At 42.7% G+C, this 15,468-nt stretch overlaps 2 protein-coding genes across 3 annotated transcripts; one reads left to right on the forward strand and one right to left on the reverse strand.

The window, feature by feature from the left end:
• Nucleotides 1-994: 994 nt before the first annotated feature.
• On the reverse strand, nt 995-5,736 carry ccdc127a (coiled-coil domain containing 127a). Of its 2 annotated transcripts, none has more exons than XM_034698781.1 (4): nt 5,618-5,736; nt 4,811-4,948; nt 3,015-3,259; nt 995-2,924 (listed from the first exon to the last, which is right to left on the reverse strand). In XM_034698781.1, the coding sequence occupies exons 2-4, from the start codon at nt 4,938-4,940 to the stop codon at nt 2,478-2,480; spliced, it is 822 nt and encodes a 273-aa protein (XP_034554672.1). In that variant the 5' UTR covers nt 4,941-4,948; nt 5,618-5,736; the 3' UTR covers nt 995-2,477. The 2 variants fall into 2 exon arrangements, with proteins under 2 accessions (XP_034554672.1, XP_034554673.1); XM_034698782.1 differs by having other exon boundaries at nt 4,811-4,945; nt 5,618-5,703.
• On the forward strand, nt 4,928-15,468 carry sdha (succinate dehydrogenase complex, subunit A, flavoprotein (Fp)). The gene is made up of 16 exons (XM_034698780.1): nt 4,928-4,997; nt 5,908-6,027; nt 6,707-6,790; nt 6,974-7,135; nt 7,361-7,504; nt 9,428-9,592; nt 9,705-9,853; nt 10,017-10,141; nt 12,649-12,817; nt 12,921-13,116; nt 13,198-13,369; nt 13,621-13,739; nt 13,963-14,074; nt 14,166-14,296; nt 14,579-14,692; nt 14,784-15,468. The coding sequence occupies exons 2-16, from the start codon at nt 5,965-5,967 to the stop codon at nt 14,868-14,870; spliced, it is 1,992 nt and encodes a 663-aa protein (XP_034554671.1). The 5' UTR covers nt 4,928-4,997; nt 5,908-5,964; the 3' UTR covers nt 14,871-15,468.

Consider the following 15,468-nt stretch of genomic DNA (forward strand, 5'->3'; position numbering starts at 1 on the left):
AACATAATTGCTGTCGAGCGATTGTGAGGTAAAGAGGCGGGCTTTGAGCCTCCTAGCCAACAGCTACAGTGTTCCCGCCTGTCAATCAAGTCAGCTGTGCCTCTCATTGGAAAACTCGTAATCTGAATATCTTTGAAATTGCCACATTAGAAAAAAAATTCACCCCCCGCACTGTGTGTGCCGATCGAGAAATGAGCTGTCCAGACTACACTTGTCTTTTGTACCAGGCTGTAAACCAGAGCCAGCCTCAAGCGGACACTCGATGAACTGCAGTTTTTAACACTTCAGCATTGACTACAATTCTCACGGCCGGAGGTTGCCACTTGTATTTGGGCGACTGTGGCTCAGTGGGTAGAGTCGGTCGTCTATCAATCGGAAGGTTGGCGGTTCGATCCCAGCTCTAGCAGTCACATGCCGAAGTGTCCTTGAGCAAGGCACTGAACCCCAAATTGCTCCCTCTGTTGTTCAAAGGTGTGTGAATGTGTACGAATGAGATTAGCTAATACTGATGGTCCCTTACATTAGCAGCCTCTACCATCAGTGAGTGAATGGGTATGAATGGGTGAATGCGACGAGTAGTGTGTAAAAGCGCTTTGAGTAGTCAGACAGACAGAAAAGCGCTATATAAGTACAAGTCCATTTACCATTACCACTTGGTTATGACCTACAAAAAATAATGAAACCATCAAAACAAGATTGAAAATGTTTAGATTGTCAGGTTAGGTGTCCAACCAGATGATTGACCACATGCTAGCATGGAAGCCTCTTTGGTTTCTTCCACAGCCGATATCGAAAGTGAATGATAGATTTGAATGCTGAAAGACAGCAGGGTGAGTTTTTTTTGCCTGAAACACTAAAAGGAAATCAGCAATGAGATAGGAGTTACCACTTTGTTCACAGAGTACACCAAAACAACATCAATCATCAAGCCATCCTCACAGGAGCTTCACAGGAGCTTCATTGATTCCACATAGGCAAACTAACAGTCTGAGAATTCAATCTTTCCAGGAAGAATTTATTCAGAGGAATTTTCCAGAGTGATAAGCGTCAGTACATTTCACTTTAGGAAAATGGTGTCCAGCATTTAACTTGTAGGTCCAAACAAAAGCATGACAGCTTGGCACCTTTGTGAAGATGCTACAGCTTTAGCTGGTTCTCTAACTACAGGAGTGAATACAGAGATGTCTGACTGTTGTTTGTTGCAGTGTTGTAGTACTTTGCTGTATTTATATTCACATGCATCTGCAGAGTCCTGTTTCCCTGCAAGTGTAAAAAACTCCCAATAGAGACATGACATGTTAAACCAGTGATCATAAACAGAATCAGCATCCTGAAATTCATTAATGGAAACACACGAGAGAGTACAGAGAGATGGTGTAGAGAGGGAGCGAAGGACAGAAGTGCTGGTAAAAAAATAAAAGTTATGCTCCACAGATGTCATGATTCAAAAAAAGTCACAGACAGAAAATCAACAAGTTTCCCATCAACATGTTGTTGGAAAATTGATTATTGAATTTGCTTTTACAATTCCTGGCTGTAGCTGTTACTATGATAAGGGTTTCTTCCTGAAGGTGTGTGCTTCACCATATCGCAAAGGGAACGGTTAGTGGAGCCCTCGATTCATACCTAAGGTGTAGGCATACAATAAATGCAGCTAGTCATTCATTCAGTGCACTTGGAGGGTGAGTTAAATCATCACAAACTTCCCAAGGGGCTTCATGGAAAAATAAAAACTTTACGTATGTGACAGCAGCTGTTCGGATATCCCCTGAATGATCCTGATGCATTCTTTTCATTATAAGTGTTCACAAACTTAACGCTGCTGTTGGAGGGAATGGTGTAAAAGACGTTACTTTTTCTCTGCTGGGTTTGGAGTAAAGGTCATAATGCCCATCGGTACTCAGTAAGTGAAGTAACTTGAGACTGTTGCGAAATCTCTGCGTTTTCCAATGCCTATGTATAAACCAATGTTATTATTCCCCTTGTTCCCGATATGACGGACCAATCGTAGCTAATCTCCAATCCTTTGTCCTGATTGGTTAAGGGGCGGCCCCTACTATGTCCTCCGATTGGTTATGAGTCCGGCACTACCATGACCGCACCGCCGATCTGTGTTGGGGGCCAAGAGGAAACCTGGTTGGGAGGGATAGTGTTGACATTTGAAGCTTCTCTCTCTGAACAGATGTTAACTCTGTGACTACCAACAGCAGCTTTAAGTTGAAGCTTGTGTGTTTGACAGAAACAGGAGCTCTGAAGTTAGGACTATAGTGAATTACAGCTTTCTTGAAAATTCTGGGATCAACTGAGGAGATTTCAGATGTTGAGCATTATAGGTTACCTTTTGTGTTTCCAAAGCTTCCCTGTCAAATAAAGATACTTAAGGTGAAAAACACATGCATATATGTTCCTGACCCACTTTCTTGAAACATTCTATAAAGTCAAATAAAAAAAATCCTACAGGTTGTGTTTGTCTTTTGTCACTTTGTGTGAGGCTGTATTTTCCCTCCTAGTATGGCTTCTTCAGCACGCTTATGTTTCTGGACAGTGACCTGCAGCTGCCAGTACTTGAGGTAAACCCACATGAGGCTTCCATTCTTCCTCTTGTCCATGTTCATCAGGTCCGCACAGTGCTTATCTCGCTTAAAAATATCCTTCAGGTCTGACTCTAAGTCCACTTCTGCACAGATGGGTTCTTTAACAGCCTTTAGCAGAATGTTCTTCTCCATCTCCAGACGCTGATCTCTAGGTTGGATCAGGGAGCAGTAGACATTCTGCCGCTCCACAAGCAGACCCTCCAGCTCCTTCAGAGTAGCGGTGGCTCGATAGTACCAGTTGGTCTCTCGCTCCAGAGCTTGGTGGAGCACGGCGCCTGCAGCCCCAGACTTTACCAGCTTTTGCTTCTCTTCCTCTAACGCCTCACGCTCCTTGGAAGAGACAAAACGGTGTATTTCAGTGAAGCAGGAAAGACAGATTAATAAACGCACAATAACGGTGTGAGCAAATGAAGATTTTACCTGGTGCAACTGTTTGCGTTCTTCCATCAGGCTCTGGCTCTGTGAGACCAGGGCCAACTTGTAGCCTTTGACTCTTTGCCTCTCCTTCTCCAACTCTAGCTCAAGTAAAGCTGCTGCCTTACGCCTCTCTGTCAGCGTGTCCCGGTACCGTGTCTCCATCTCATTTTTTATTGTAGACACATCTTCGTCATACTGGGCTTTGAACTTCTGGATCTCCCTCTGAGACTCCTTGCTCCAGATCCAACCTGGTGTCCGGGTGAGAGATATATCACAGGATAAAGATGTTAAAGGTGACATATCACGCTTTTTTCATCAATATATATTGGTCTAAGAGGTCCCCAAAACATGTCTTTAAAGTTTATGCTCAAAAAAACACTTTGAAATCAGATTTTGGTCTGCCTGAAAAGTCCACTTCTGCATTCCTCATCAGAACACTCTGTTTTCCCCCCGACCACGCCCCCTCAGGAAGTGTATGTGCCTCGGCTCTCCAGCACGTTGATCTAATGTTTACATGTTGGCTGAATATACACGGCCGCTCAGAGATCGCGTTACTTCAACCCTCTGAATCTGATGCTGATGGAGAGGCGCCTGTAGCAGGACCTTTCTGAACGATTGGTCATAGATTTAGTGTTTCTTGTTGTTTTATTTATCAATATGTAGACGTGTGTCTTGGTACACAGCTACGAACATGTAGCTATGTGGCTATGCTAACTAGCGCTAGCACTTATCCATGATAAATAAAAATCATCCACTAGATCTTCAAATCTGCAGACGTGGGGAGTAAAACCGACCTCTACCAGAAAGGGAGCAGGACCTTTTATGAAGGATTGGTCACAGATTTAGTGTTTCTTGTTGTTTTATTTGTCAGTATGTCGACGTGTGTCTTGGTACACAGCTACAGCTACAGCTACAGCTACAGCTACAGCTACAGCTACAGCTACAGCTACAGCTACAGCTACAGCTACAGCTACAGCTACAGCTACAGCTACGAACATATAGCTATGTGGCTATGCTAATTAGCGCTAGCACTTAACCATGACATATAAAAATCATCCACTATATCTTCAAATCTGCAGACGTGGGGAGTAAAACCGACCTTTGTGTTTATTAAGACAGCCTACAACTAGCATGCCTCCCTCCTAAGCTCCTTGTTAGCACACATTTGTGCAGGTAATGAAAAACGGAGGAGGGATTCAGTATTATTTTATACAGTCTATGGGCTGAACAAGCTCTGAGCTCTGACTCCGTGACAGACCGGATATTGTTGTTACGTAACAAAAACACGGAAGTCTGAAACGGCTCGTTTCACACACATTTACAGAAAGGTGTAGAAATCAGAACAGGGGCAGAATGGATTTTTTTCATTCTCGGGGGGTTTGTAGACATGCCAGGGAAACATATTACAGGTAAAGAACCATTAAAAAGACAATTTTGCATGATATGTCACCTTTAAAAGCTGAACCTATTTTCTTTTTTGGCATAATAAAAATCTTCAAGTTGAAGCATTTAGAGCACAGTAAAGGGCCTCTAGCTCTTGGTCTGATGTTATTTCAGGTACAGGGCAGAATATCAAATACTTTTCTGTCAATCACATTTGACATTCCTGCAAACAGTCTTAGGAACTTGAAATGATACATATTCTTAACTATATTGTTGTTGGTTTTTCCAATACACAAAATATACGACAAAACACAACAATAAATCCTTCAAACATGCATGTTACAAACATGAGATGTTCTTAGCTACACAGGCAGCACGTTACTCCCAACACAAACACATCTCCTTGTGTAACTCACGAAAAGCAGCCAGTCCCAGCATGGGGACGAGCAGGGCGTAATTCCATTGGTTCCCATCACCTGCCCCCGCCCCCCTTCCTCTGGGGTCTGGTTGTATGTTCCATCTAGGGGGGTCATTCAGGTTGTTCATGGGGGCTGCTGTCAAACACACGGAGCACATCAAAACATCAGTGTCTGTAAAGACAAAGTCGGTAAACACTAACTGAATACTGGCAGCAGTTAAACTGTCCTCAGACACAGCTACAGAAAGTGTTTAGCACGGCCTGTCTTAAAACACAGCCGAGTTCATTTTGTAATGTCCAAGAAGGGTTTTGCATAATGTAGGTTAACTTAGAAGTCAAGTTACATTAAAACTATGATTTGATACTATGCATACCAGAGGTGAAAGTGTTTCAGCAATCAGCTTGTTAGCATTTACCAAACACTGCAACCAGCAGGAACAGAAACAGAGAGTGTCATCATGTGAACAGAGACACAGACAGTCATTTTATACAGTCTATGGTCATGTCAAGCAGGAACAGAGACACAGACAGAGTGTCCTCATGTGAACAGTGACACAGACAGAGTGTCATCATGTGAACAGAAACAGCAGTTTCATTTTATACAGTCTATGGTCATGTCTTTGGAGTCTGACAGCAAAGCTAACCACAAACAAAGCTAGCAAAGAGCTAACATGCTAGCTTAGGTTTTAGCTTGATGGCGTATACAGCCAGAGTCTTTTCACACAGACAATCAGCGGGATAAACATCTCTTCAGGTCCGACTACAGGTCGGGGTCTGTCTGTAAATATATGGTGCTGTCTCTCACCTTGAATGGAAAGTCTAGGTCACTTATACATTTGTTCCTGGACACCCAGCTTACACAATTTATTACGTTCTGAGAGTTCATCCATTCAGACCAAGGGTAATTCTTGGAATTATTATTGCATAAAAGTCCCAAAATATATGATATAAGTAGAACTCTGAATATTCATGTGGGTAAATATTGTACTAAAGCATCATCAACTGTAAAAATAGACAGTGATAGAGATATATAGAGGACAATCATTACAGGTAAGTTAAATGACACCCCTATGTTTGGATATTGGTTTGGTCCAGTGCATCAGAATACGGGACCGTCCATCCGCCGTCCCTCAGAAACGATCATCCGACAACATGGCGAGCGTCCGAGCAGCGTCCCGTCTCCTCTCCAAGAGGGTCCTCTCCAAAACCACAGCTGTGAGTTACAACATGATATATATTACTTATCAATCTGCTTCACTGTGAGCTGTTTGGCTCATTAGAAGCTCCTGTACCAGCTCGAAGGGGAACACTTGAAGCTTTTTCAGCTTTCGTAACTGGCTGATTCTGACTTGCGTAACCTGTGTTATGTAGCTCAGGGTGTTTCAATGTGACTCCGTGAAGAAAAGACATTTTCACACTCTAACTATATGTTTTGAACAGATGTACAATCACTGTCTGTTGCATATTACACGAAGAGATGTATGTTTTTAGAAGAAAGTGAACAAAGCTGAGATATTCTGAGTGTTTCAGACAGTTTCCTCCGTCGTCCTTGTGGAAACAGTGAACATGTGTTAGCTGGCTCAACGTTCCAGGACAAAGCTGACATGTTTAGAGGGAGCTGTTAGAATAAATGCTGTTACTGTACAACAAGTCATTTATAACGACCTTTAAGCTTAAAGCAAGCTATAATACAGGAACAGTGTTACATACTTATAGATAATAATGGGTGTTATGGGAAACAACAGAGCTGAACTGAATGTATTTATGACAATAGCACTGTACTCTTATCAGCTGTCTGTTTACAGCAGGCGAAAAACACCTTTGGATTTGCTGTTTTCTACTGGATCAATGCATGCATTTATTTCTCTGCTTTTATGATTCATTCTCTCATCAGGTCCCTGCAGCAGCAGTCCAGGGCTCCAGGAACTTTCACTTCTCCATCTATGGCAAGAAGAAAAGTGCAAGTGTATCAAATGATGTGAGTTACATTTCTTTAATGTGGAGATCACCATTCAGTTTGTTTATTACTCAAGCACATGTATGATAGGATACAGAAACATTTATACAGGTGACATGTGAGTTCTGTGCATGATCAATTATAAAGTAGAATTTAAAACATTTGTTTGTAACCGTCTTAACTTTTCACATTTGTTTGGTTCAGATTTCAACCCAGTACCCGGTTGTAGATCATGAGTTTGATGCTGTGGTGGTCGGAGCAGGAGGTGCAGGACTAAGGGCAGCGTTCGGCTTGTCGGAGGCTGGATTCAACACTGCCTGCATTACCAAGCTCTTCCCAACCAGGTCTCACACAGTTGCTGCTCAGGTATAACAACACATGTTATATGTTCTTAAGGTATTTTCATGGTAATGTCCTTTTTCCTTCTCCCTAAAATCTGTCTGCCTTCGTAAGAATACAATTCAACAAACCCAACAAGCTCATGTTACCAGTTTGTAAAAGGAATCCAAACTTTAATTTGCATGCATTAACTGTGCAGTAGCGCTGTCTTGTGAATTAAATAGAGTTTTTGAATGTTGACTTGGTTCACAGGGTGGGATCAATGCAGCTTTGGGGAACATGGAGGAGGATGACTGGAGGTGGCATTTCTATGACACAGTGAAGGGATCTGATTGGCTGGGAGACCAAGACGCCATCCACTACATGACAGAGCAGGCACCTGCAGCCGTTGTAGAGGTAAGGTCTCCTCACTCAAAAAGACAGGCAGACAATAACATGTGCACATCAGGGGATATGTTAGCAGACAATCACTGTATATTGGCAGCTGCTATGTTTTCATTTATAAATAACAATAATACTGAGTGATGAAGCCTCATAAAGCTTTGAGGATTTCTTTTAAGTGCCTGGATAGACTTTAAATCAACCAACACAGTGTCACCTAGTGGCTTGTGAAAGTCAGAGCATGACAGGACTGAAGCAGTGCCTCTTCTCTGACATCAATAGTTTGTGTCATAGGAGCAGTACAAGAACAATATTCTGTGTGTTGTTATCAGACCTGAATACTTTTATTCAGAAGTTCAGCATTTATTATGAGAATGAGAATATTATTGTTTGAGTTTTTTGAAGTCAAATCATACAGCATTGTTCAAAAAGACTACAAAACAGTTTTGCAGACATGAACCTACAAGTTATCTGAGTCCTGTTTTAAAAGTGCACCTGATTATTGAATGTCACAAAGTCACACTATTAGAGACTGAGTCACCGCATCACTGACCAAGAAGGCACGTCAGCGCCTCTACTTTCTCTGCAAGATGAGGCCCCTGCCCTCATCATGCGCACCTTCTACAGAGGAGAACAGCTGAGAAGATTATTGGGCCTCTCTCCCCTTCCTCCATGACATTTACCCTTCCCGCCTCCCCCGAAAAGCCCTGCGCATAGCAGGCGACCCCTCCCACCCGTCTCACAGCCTCCTCAGCCTGTTGCCATCAGGAAGGAGAATACGCAGTCTCCAGGCCAGAACCTGCAGACTGAGGGACAGTTTTATCGACCAGGCAGTAAGGATGCTGGACTCTCTCCCTGTTTTGCCCCCTCTTTCCATAGTGCCCCCTTCACAGCCTTAACCCGGTTACTGACCCCCCAAATCAACGCTGCGGTCTGTCATCCTCAGGACTGAAACGCACACACTCACTTTGATTTTAAATTGCACTGTAGCAAAGTTTTTGCACTGTTTTAAACTGTATTTATTATCTTTTTTAGCTTACTTCTTATCTTTTTCTAGCTGTCCTGTTGATCTGTTGTTGTCTTTGCTAGGGTCTGAGAGAGAAACGTAATGTCAAATCCTCAGTATGTCTGGTGCATACTGCGGTTTATTTGACATTGACGAAGACCTTGAACTTTGCACTTTGAATATTTATGTGATTATCAGACTACTTTTATTCTAAAATTTAAATTAATAGAATTTTGAAGTACACGATCATATTTCTGAGTTATTCTTTTATTTTTCTAGTTTCAAAACTGTATTTACTGTTGGATTGGTAACAGTACTGAAGTACTGAAGTGAAGCTTCTGATATAAGATTGTTTACTTTCCACACAAGCACCGGCACAACAAAATCAAACAGCTGGCTTCATAGGCAAGAATTGACTTAGTACATCTGTATCTAAAAAAACATCTCTAATACACAACACAGCTTTTATAGAGAGGTTTTTTCAAAACAATGTAGCTTAAAGGAACATTTGCTCAAATCATCACCCAATAATTAGTTTTATGCTTAACTAACTAATTAATGAATTGATTGGTAGTCTAACTGGTCGTTCTAACGGAGATATAGAAAGGTTTTTGGTTTAAATGTCAATTAAATTGAAATATCCCAAAGACCAAAAGAGTGCTCAACATTTTGATGCGGATTACATGTTGGTAATAAAATAAAAATTAGTAGTAATATTATTTTGGTTTTATGGGAATTCTTTTAATTTATACACAGACAAGTTTTCCCTCCTGAGTGGCGCTCTTTATTCTGTATTCTATATTGGGATCCCCATTAGCTTCCACAGTGTGGTTGCTAGTCTAACAAGGTCTGAAAAGGACTCTTTCCACACGCATGTTTGACACTTCTGGAATTCTCAACCTCACCTCTCTGTACCTTTTTTTTGTTTCCAGCTGGAGAACTTTGGCATGCCTTTCAGCCGCACTGAAGAAGGGAAGATCTACCAGAGAGCCTTTGGAGGTCAGAGTCTGAAGTATGGGAAAGGAGGCCAGGCTCACCGCTGCTGCTGTGTTGCAGACAGAACTGGACACTCGCTGCTGCACACACTTTATGGAAGGGTAAGTTGACATGCTGTCAATAGATAAGTCCATAAATAAAGAATCCAAAAAGAACACTTCAGCGTAACACAATATTAAAATATATCCCTCTGCCCTTCTGTTCTCTGTCCAGTCACTACGTTACGACACCAGCTACTTTGTGGAGTACTTTGCTCTGGACCTGCTAATGGAGAACGGAGAGTGTAAAGGAGTGATTGCTCTCTGCATGGAGGACGGATCTATTCACCGATTCAGATCCCAGAACACTGTCATCGCTACCGGGTAGGCTGCATCTCCACTGCCTGCGAAGTCAGAGCATATAACACTTTAACATATTCGCTAACATACGAAGTGTGAAATCTGACAGGAGGAGGAGGTTACTTTTTTCTGCTCTGCATATTTAATGAAACTGTATAAATAATAAGAGTTAAATATTTCCTTCCAGGGGTTATGGAAGAACATACTTCAGCTGCACATCTGCCCACACCAGCACAGGAGATGGGAATGCTATGGTGACCAGAGCTGGCCTGCCCTGCCAGGATTTGGAGTTTGTGCAGTTCCATCCCACTGGTAAGGAAAAGAAACATACTGGTTAACTCATTAAATCCAAGTAGGACAGCAGAGTTAATGCATACTCTAATTTTGAGAGTCAGTCTCTCAAAAAGCTCCAAAGCAGCAACATCCAAATTTGAAAACATGGTTAGATTGTGTCCACTGACTTTAATTAGAACTGGTGAACCATCAATGCCAGTTCAAAGTCTTTTATTTTATTAGCCTGAAGATAAGATAGGATGCAGCAGAAAGTGTTTTTTCTTAGTTTCACACTCAGTCTATTTGTCTTCACGTCCATTGGTCCATGTCATTAAAACTGGGCTGTTGAGAGAATTTTTAAGGCTTTGTTTTTTACCGTAAGCTCCAATAATAGACCTCACTTGCATAAAGACCAAGTGGTCATCTCTATTTTTGTTCCTGCTTGACATTCGACACCGGACTCTGTAGTTATGTTTGAGGTAGTCGAGTCATGTGGCCGACGGGAGGTCACCAGAAGCTGAGCTCACAGCGTCAGAGTTAAACATTTTCTAGCTCCCTTTTGCATAATAGAGCAACACGGCTTGTTGTTTGAGTGTTTGGATCAAGCGAGCCGGGCACGGCCCTGGTGGTGAAGCTTTCAGCAGTGTGTCTGCCCCCTGGTGGCTGGCTGCAGTATAGGTAAAAAAAATCCATCTCTCCCATTCATTTGAAAGGGGGAGCAAATTTAAAAAATAAATACACGTGGTACGAATGTTTCTCCCATCCGTATGCTGTGGTGATATGTAGTTAGTATTTGACTGTTTTGTGTCCAAGGCCTCTTTTTCCTGAAAAGTGTCTTTTTCGTTAGTTATTAGAGTTTAAAAACGGGGTTTTACTTCCGGGTTTCCTTTAATTCACAGCCGCCGTAGAGGGAAACTTCAAAGGACACACAGCGTCTTGTGACGTTACGCTGTAGGGTGCAGCTCGTTACAGTGGCTTCACAGGCTCTGGCTGCACAATGGCTGCGCCCAGGAGAGGGTTTTTTTTGGCTTCAGAACCGTACAACGGGCAGAGGCGGAGCAACGCTGTCCATTTTTATTTACAGTCTATGGTTTTGGATACATACATTCAACATGTTAGGCTGCCATGATCGTTAGTGGTGGTACTATCGTACATGTTGCTTTAACGATGTGTAATTTTACATTATCGAGTATTACTGTCTTGAAAGAAAACAAACAGACGGTGCATAGTCGGCAAATTAGAGCTGCATGAAAGTCACCGAGACACCCCTCTCCCCCTCTCTGAAAGTCCTCATTCGCCGAATGCGTGCCTCAGAAGCCAATCAGCAGACAAGATTCAGTCACGTGACTCAGTGGCAACCAAAACACAGCATTGTCTCACATGGAGGAAATATGCAGGAGTCTCTGGTCTCAGCGGATGATTTAATAGCAAGATGTGGGTTCATGTCCTTAGCATGGAAATGGTTCGGTTTTTACAGACTGACGTCGGTCAAAAACACGTTGTGTAACAAATGCTGAAAAAGTGACAATACTTGGTATTGTCATTCTATTTGGTTTAAGTTTAAAGCATGTTTCGATGTGAATCAGCTGTTACGGTGTTGTGCACAGCGGAAACGCTCAGCTGGCGGCTGTGCGTCAGGTCTCCATGAGCGCTTTTTAAAGAAGATCAATACGCAACTGCTGCCAACAACGACATGAAGGTTGACAACTTTAAACAGGACATTTCCACCTTTTAAATACAAAGCCAACAGACTGATGGGGATTTCTAATACACTATGTTTGCAGAACATCAGAGCCGTCTGGGCTTTTCTGCAGCTGGTTGATTCTGACCCGGTTGCATTCCCGGCTGACATCCGACCGAATGTTAACCTTTTCTCAATAAGAACAAGTAGACAGAAAACTGGACTCTGTGAGTCTGAAGTACTTTTCTGTTAGTATTAGGAGCCTTCACTTTATAATATTTGTATGAGCCTGATTGTTCATATTCAGCGTGTTAAATGTACCCGTATTCAATACCGTCAGTTATATGCATTGTGTGACTGTAGAAAATATAATTTAGGGGGAGAAAAGGTGTTTGGCATTGTTTTTGACATAAGAATAATAATGTTATTTTTCATTGATAAATCGATAATTGATCGTTAACATTTCCAAAAATCGATCACCAAAAATACTTAAAATGTACATCCCTAGCTTGGACATAACTTGGAATTGGTCATTGTTAAATATTGCAATAGAATGTTGTTGGGCAATGTTTTGCAGAAGATGTATGAAGCACTTTAAAAATAAACAAGAGCTGTTGTTCTGAAATGCCGTGTCTATCCATAGGTGTCCTGTAAGCAAATAGAGTTTTACAGTATTTGTTGTAGTAATCGTCAGATTATCGTTATCGGAAAAAAATAAAAATAATGGAGATATATTTATTTGTCCATATCGCCCACCCCTAATGATTGTCTGTTTCATCACCAGAATAATAACAGATGACTTACTCATTAATCAGATAGCTGTGCAAGTTCACCATACCCATCATTACATCGATCTTTTTCACAGGTATCTACGGAGCCGGCTGCCTGATCACAGAGGGTTGCCGTGGTGAGGGAGGCATCCTGATCAACAGTGAGGGAGAGCGTTTCATGGAGCGCTACGCACCCAACGCTAAAGACCTGGCCTCCAGAGACGTGGTGTCCCGCTCCATGACCATTGAGATCAGAGAGGGCAGGTATGAAAAGAGAATATGTGTAATGAACCTGTGTGGTTCAAATGTAAACTGATGCTTAGGTTACGTTTCTAACCTTCCTCCCTGTCTGTCTTTGTTCCCACAGAGGTGTAGGCCCAGATAAGGATCACGTGCACCTGCAGCTCCACCACCTGCCCCCCCAACAGCTCGCCACGAGGCTGCCAGGTATCTCAGAGACAGCTATGATCTTTGCTGGTGTTGATGTCACTAAAGAGCCCATCCCCGTCCTGCCCACTGTTCATTACAACATGGGCGGAGTACCCACCAACTACAAGGGCCAGGTGTGTACACGGTCACCTCTGAGTCCACTGTGAGACTCTCTGTAAGAAATCCTCCTTAAAGTTGCATACTTTCTCCATCAGGTGATCACACATACTGATGGAGCAGACAAGGTTGTTCCTGGACTGTACGCCTGTGGTGAGGCAGCCTGTGCCAGCGTGCATGGTGCTAACAGGCTGGGTGCTAACTCTCTGCTGGATCTGGTGGTGTTTGGCAGAGCCTGCGCCCTCACCATTGCAGAGGAACACAAACCAGGTGAGATTTAACAGAGCAGAATCATGCACATGGCTTTTTATCAAGTTATCTCCTCTAATGAGGAGAAGTTTGGTGGCATCATCTGAGAAAAAACAGTTCTTCTGTTTAGGTATCAAGTGAGAACACAACACTTGTCAGGGTGTCCACAAAACTGTTCTAGCCCCTACATGCAGTGTAATATCCAACATCAGTGCTGCTACTCACTGCCTGCTTGCTTCACAGCTGATTCTGGTGTTCTGTTTTCTCCTCAGGCGAGACTCTTTCCCCTCTGAAGCCCAGTGCAGGAGAGGAGTCAGTGGCCAACCTGGACAAGCTGAGGTTTGCTAACGGAAGCCTGAGAACCTCAGAGATCAGGCTCAACATGCAGAAGGTATGCACACAAAAATCTCTTAGATTCTTCATGTTGTACATCTGAAATCATATCTGGACATGTCTTTGACTCCAGAAACACACATTTAGCTACATGACATTAGATGTTTTGTAGAAGAAGTAGTTGTATTTATGAGGCCCCTCTGTCCTGATGGGATCCAGCCCTTGATTCATGTACAGAAACCTCCATAGACTAACATGAATCATGAATCACTTCCTCACAGACCATGCAGGCTCATGCTGCAGTGTTCAGAACCGGCTCTGTTCTGAAAGAGGGATGCGACAAGATGGACGCCATTTACGAAACCATGGAGGATCTGAAGACCTTTGACAGAGGTACTGCACCTCTTTCTTATCTTTATTTATGTGTGTGATATAGTGAGAACCATACAACTCATTACCATACTCCCCTTTTTCTCCTCATTAGGCATTGTGTGGAACACAGACCTGGTGGAAACACTGGAGCTTCAGAATCTGATGCTGAACGCGGTCCAGACCATCCACTCAGCCGAGCAGAGGAAGGAGAGCAGGGGAGCCCATGCCAGAGAGGACTTCAAGGTCAGTGTTACTTTCTCTGTGGACAGGAATGTCTTGTGATGGTTCTTGAAGTGTGTTTATACTCTGCTTCTCGAGGTCCTTTCAGCAGTGTTCTCACTTTCTTCCTGTCATACTTTGTTTACCTAAGGTCCAATTCCTGCAGTTTGCTTCTGACTTTTTTCCCTCCTCTCTCTTTGCTTTTCAAACACTTAAAGAAATACACATAATAAAGAAAAAGTTGCAAACACCTCACTCTGTACTGCAGCTATTTTCTCCTGACTGTGTTTCTTCAATATTTTCTAGGACCGTATTGATGAGTACGACTACTCAAAGTCCTTGCAGGGTCAGGAGAAGAAGCCCTTCGAACAGCACTGGAGGAAGCACACCATGTCCTACGTCGACCCAAAGACTGGAAAGGTACAATCCCCTTCTGGGTTTGTTGTGATCTTGGGCATCTCTGGCACCAGAGGGATAACTCATGACTATCTTTGTTTTTGTATAACCACAGGTGACCCTGGAGTACCGCCCAGTCATAGACGTCTCTCTTGACGAGCAGGACTGTGCCCACGTTCCACCTGCCATCCGCTCCTACTAAGATCTCCTCTTGTCCACTCGTCCTCCTTTTGTCTCCTTGTCCTCCGCTGTCCTCCCATGTCCAATTGTCTCATTTATTTACTATTTATGGAGCTACTCTTCCTTAATTAGAGATGACATCTTGAGACATATTCTGCTCATGGTTGCACATTTGTATCCATTTAGAGTAGATGAATACATAAGAGTCCTGTCCTCACTGCTTTGCTCCTCTCTTTCATGTGTGTTTTGCCTTCTTTCAATCTGTTTGCAGCAGATGTATTTCAACACGGTTTTCAACCCCTCACTCTGTGAGACGGTTTTGTATATATCACAATGCATTCAAGACAAGTGAGAGATTCCAGCTGAAGATCAAAATGTAGTGCAGTTCACTTGTACAACCACACTGGATATCACATGATGACGATGTAGTCTCTTGTCCTTGTCTTGCATGGCATTAAACGTGACTGATTACAGCTTCTCTGCTTTGGATCTATGAAGTACAGAGTTTGTGGGAGGTAGGGACTGAAACATAAAATGCACATGTTGTCAGTGAGGTATGGAGAGGGTATAAGTTTGTAAATATTAAAGAAATGTTAAATAAAAAATCCAGTTATACTGTA

This window comes from Notolabrus celidotus, chromosome 12, assembly GCF_009762535.1.
Source record: "Notolabrus celidotus isolate fNotCel1 chromosome 12, fNotCel1.pri, whole genome shotgun sequence".
Lineage (NCBI taxonomy): Eukaryota > Metazoa > Chordata > Actinopteri > Labriformes > Labridae > Notolabrus > Notolabrus celidotus.

Coding starts and splice junctions, on each gene's coding strand:
- ccdc127a (XM_034698781.1), bottom strand. CDS start 4,940: ATGAACAACCTGAATGACCCCCCTAGATGGAACATACAACCAGACCCC. Junction 3,260..4,810: donor GCTGGGACTGGCTGCTTTTC/GTGAGTTACACA, acceptor CCCGGACACCAG/GTTGGATCTGGAGCAAGGAG. Junction 2,925..3,014: donor AACGCAAACAGTTGCACCAG/GTAAAATCTTCA, acceptor GTCTCTTCCAAG/GAGCGTGAGGCGTTAGAGGA.
- sdha (XM_034698780.1), top strand. CDS start 5,965: ATGGCGAGCGTCCGAGCAGCGTCCCGTCTCCTCTCCAAGAGGGTCCTC. Junction 10,142..12,648: donor TGTGCAGTTCCATCCCACTG/GTAAGGAAAAGA, acceptor TCTTTTTCACAG/GTATCTACGGAGCCGGCTGC. Junction 14,297..14,578: donor ATGCCAGAGAGGACTTCAAG/GTCAGTGTTACT, acceptor AATATTTTCTAG/GACCGTATTGATGAGTACGA.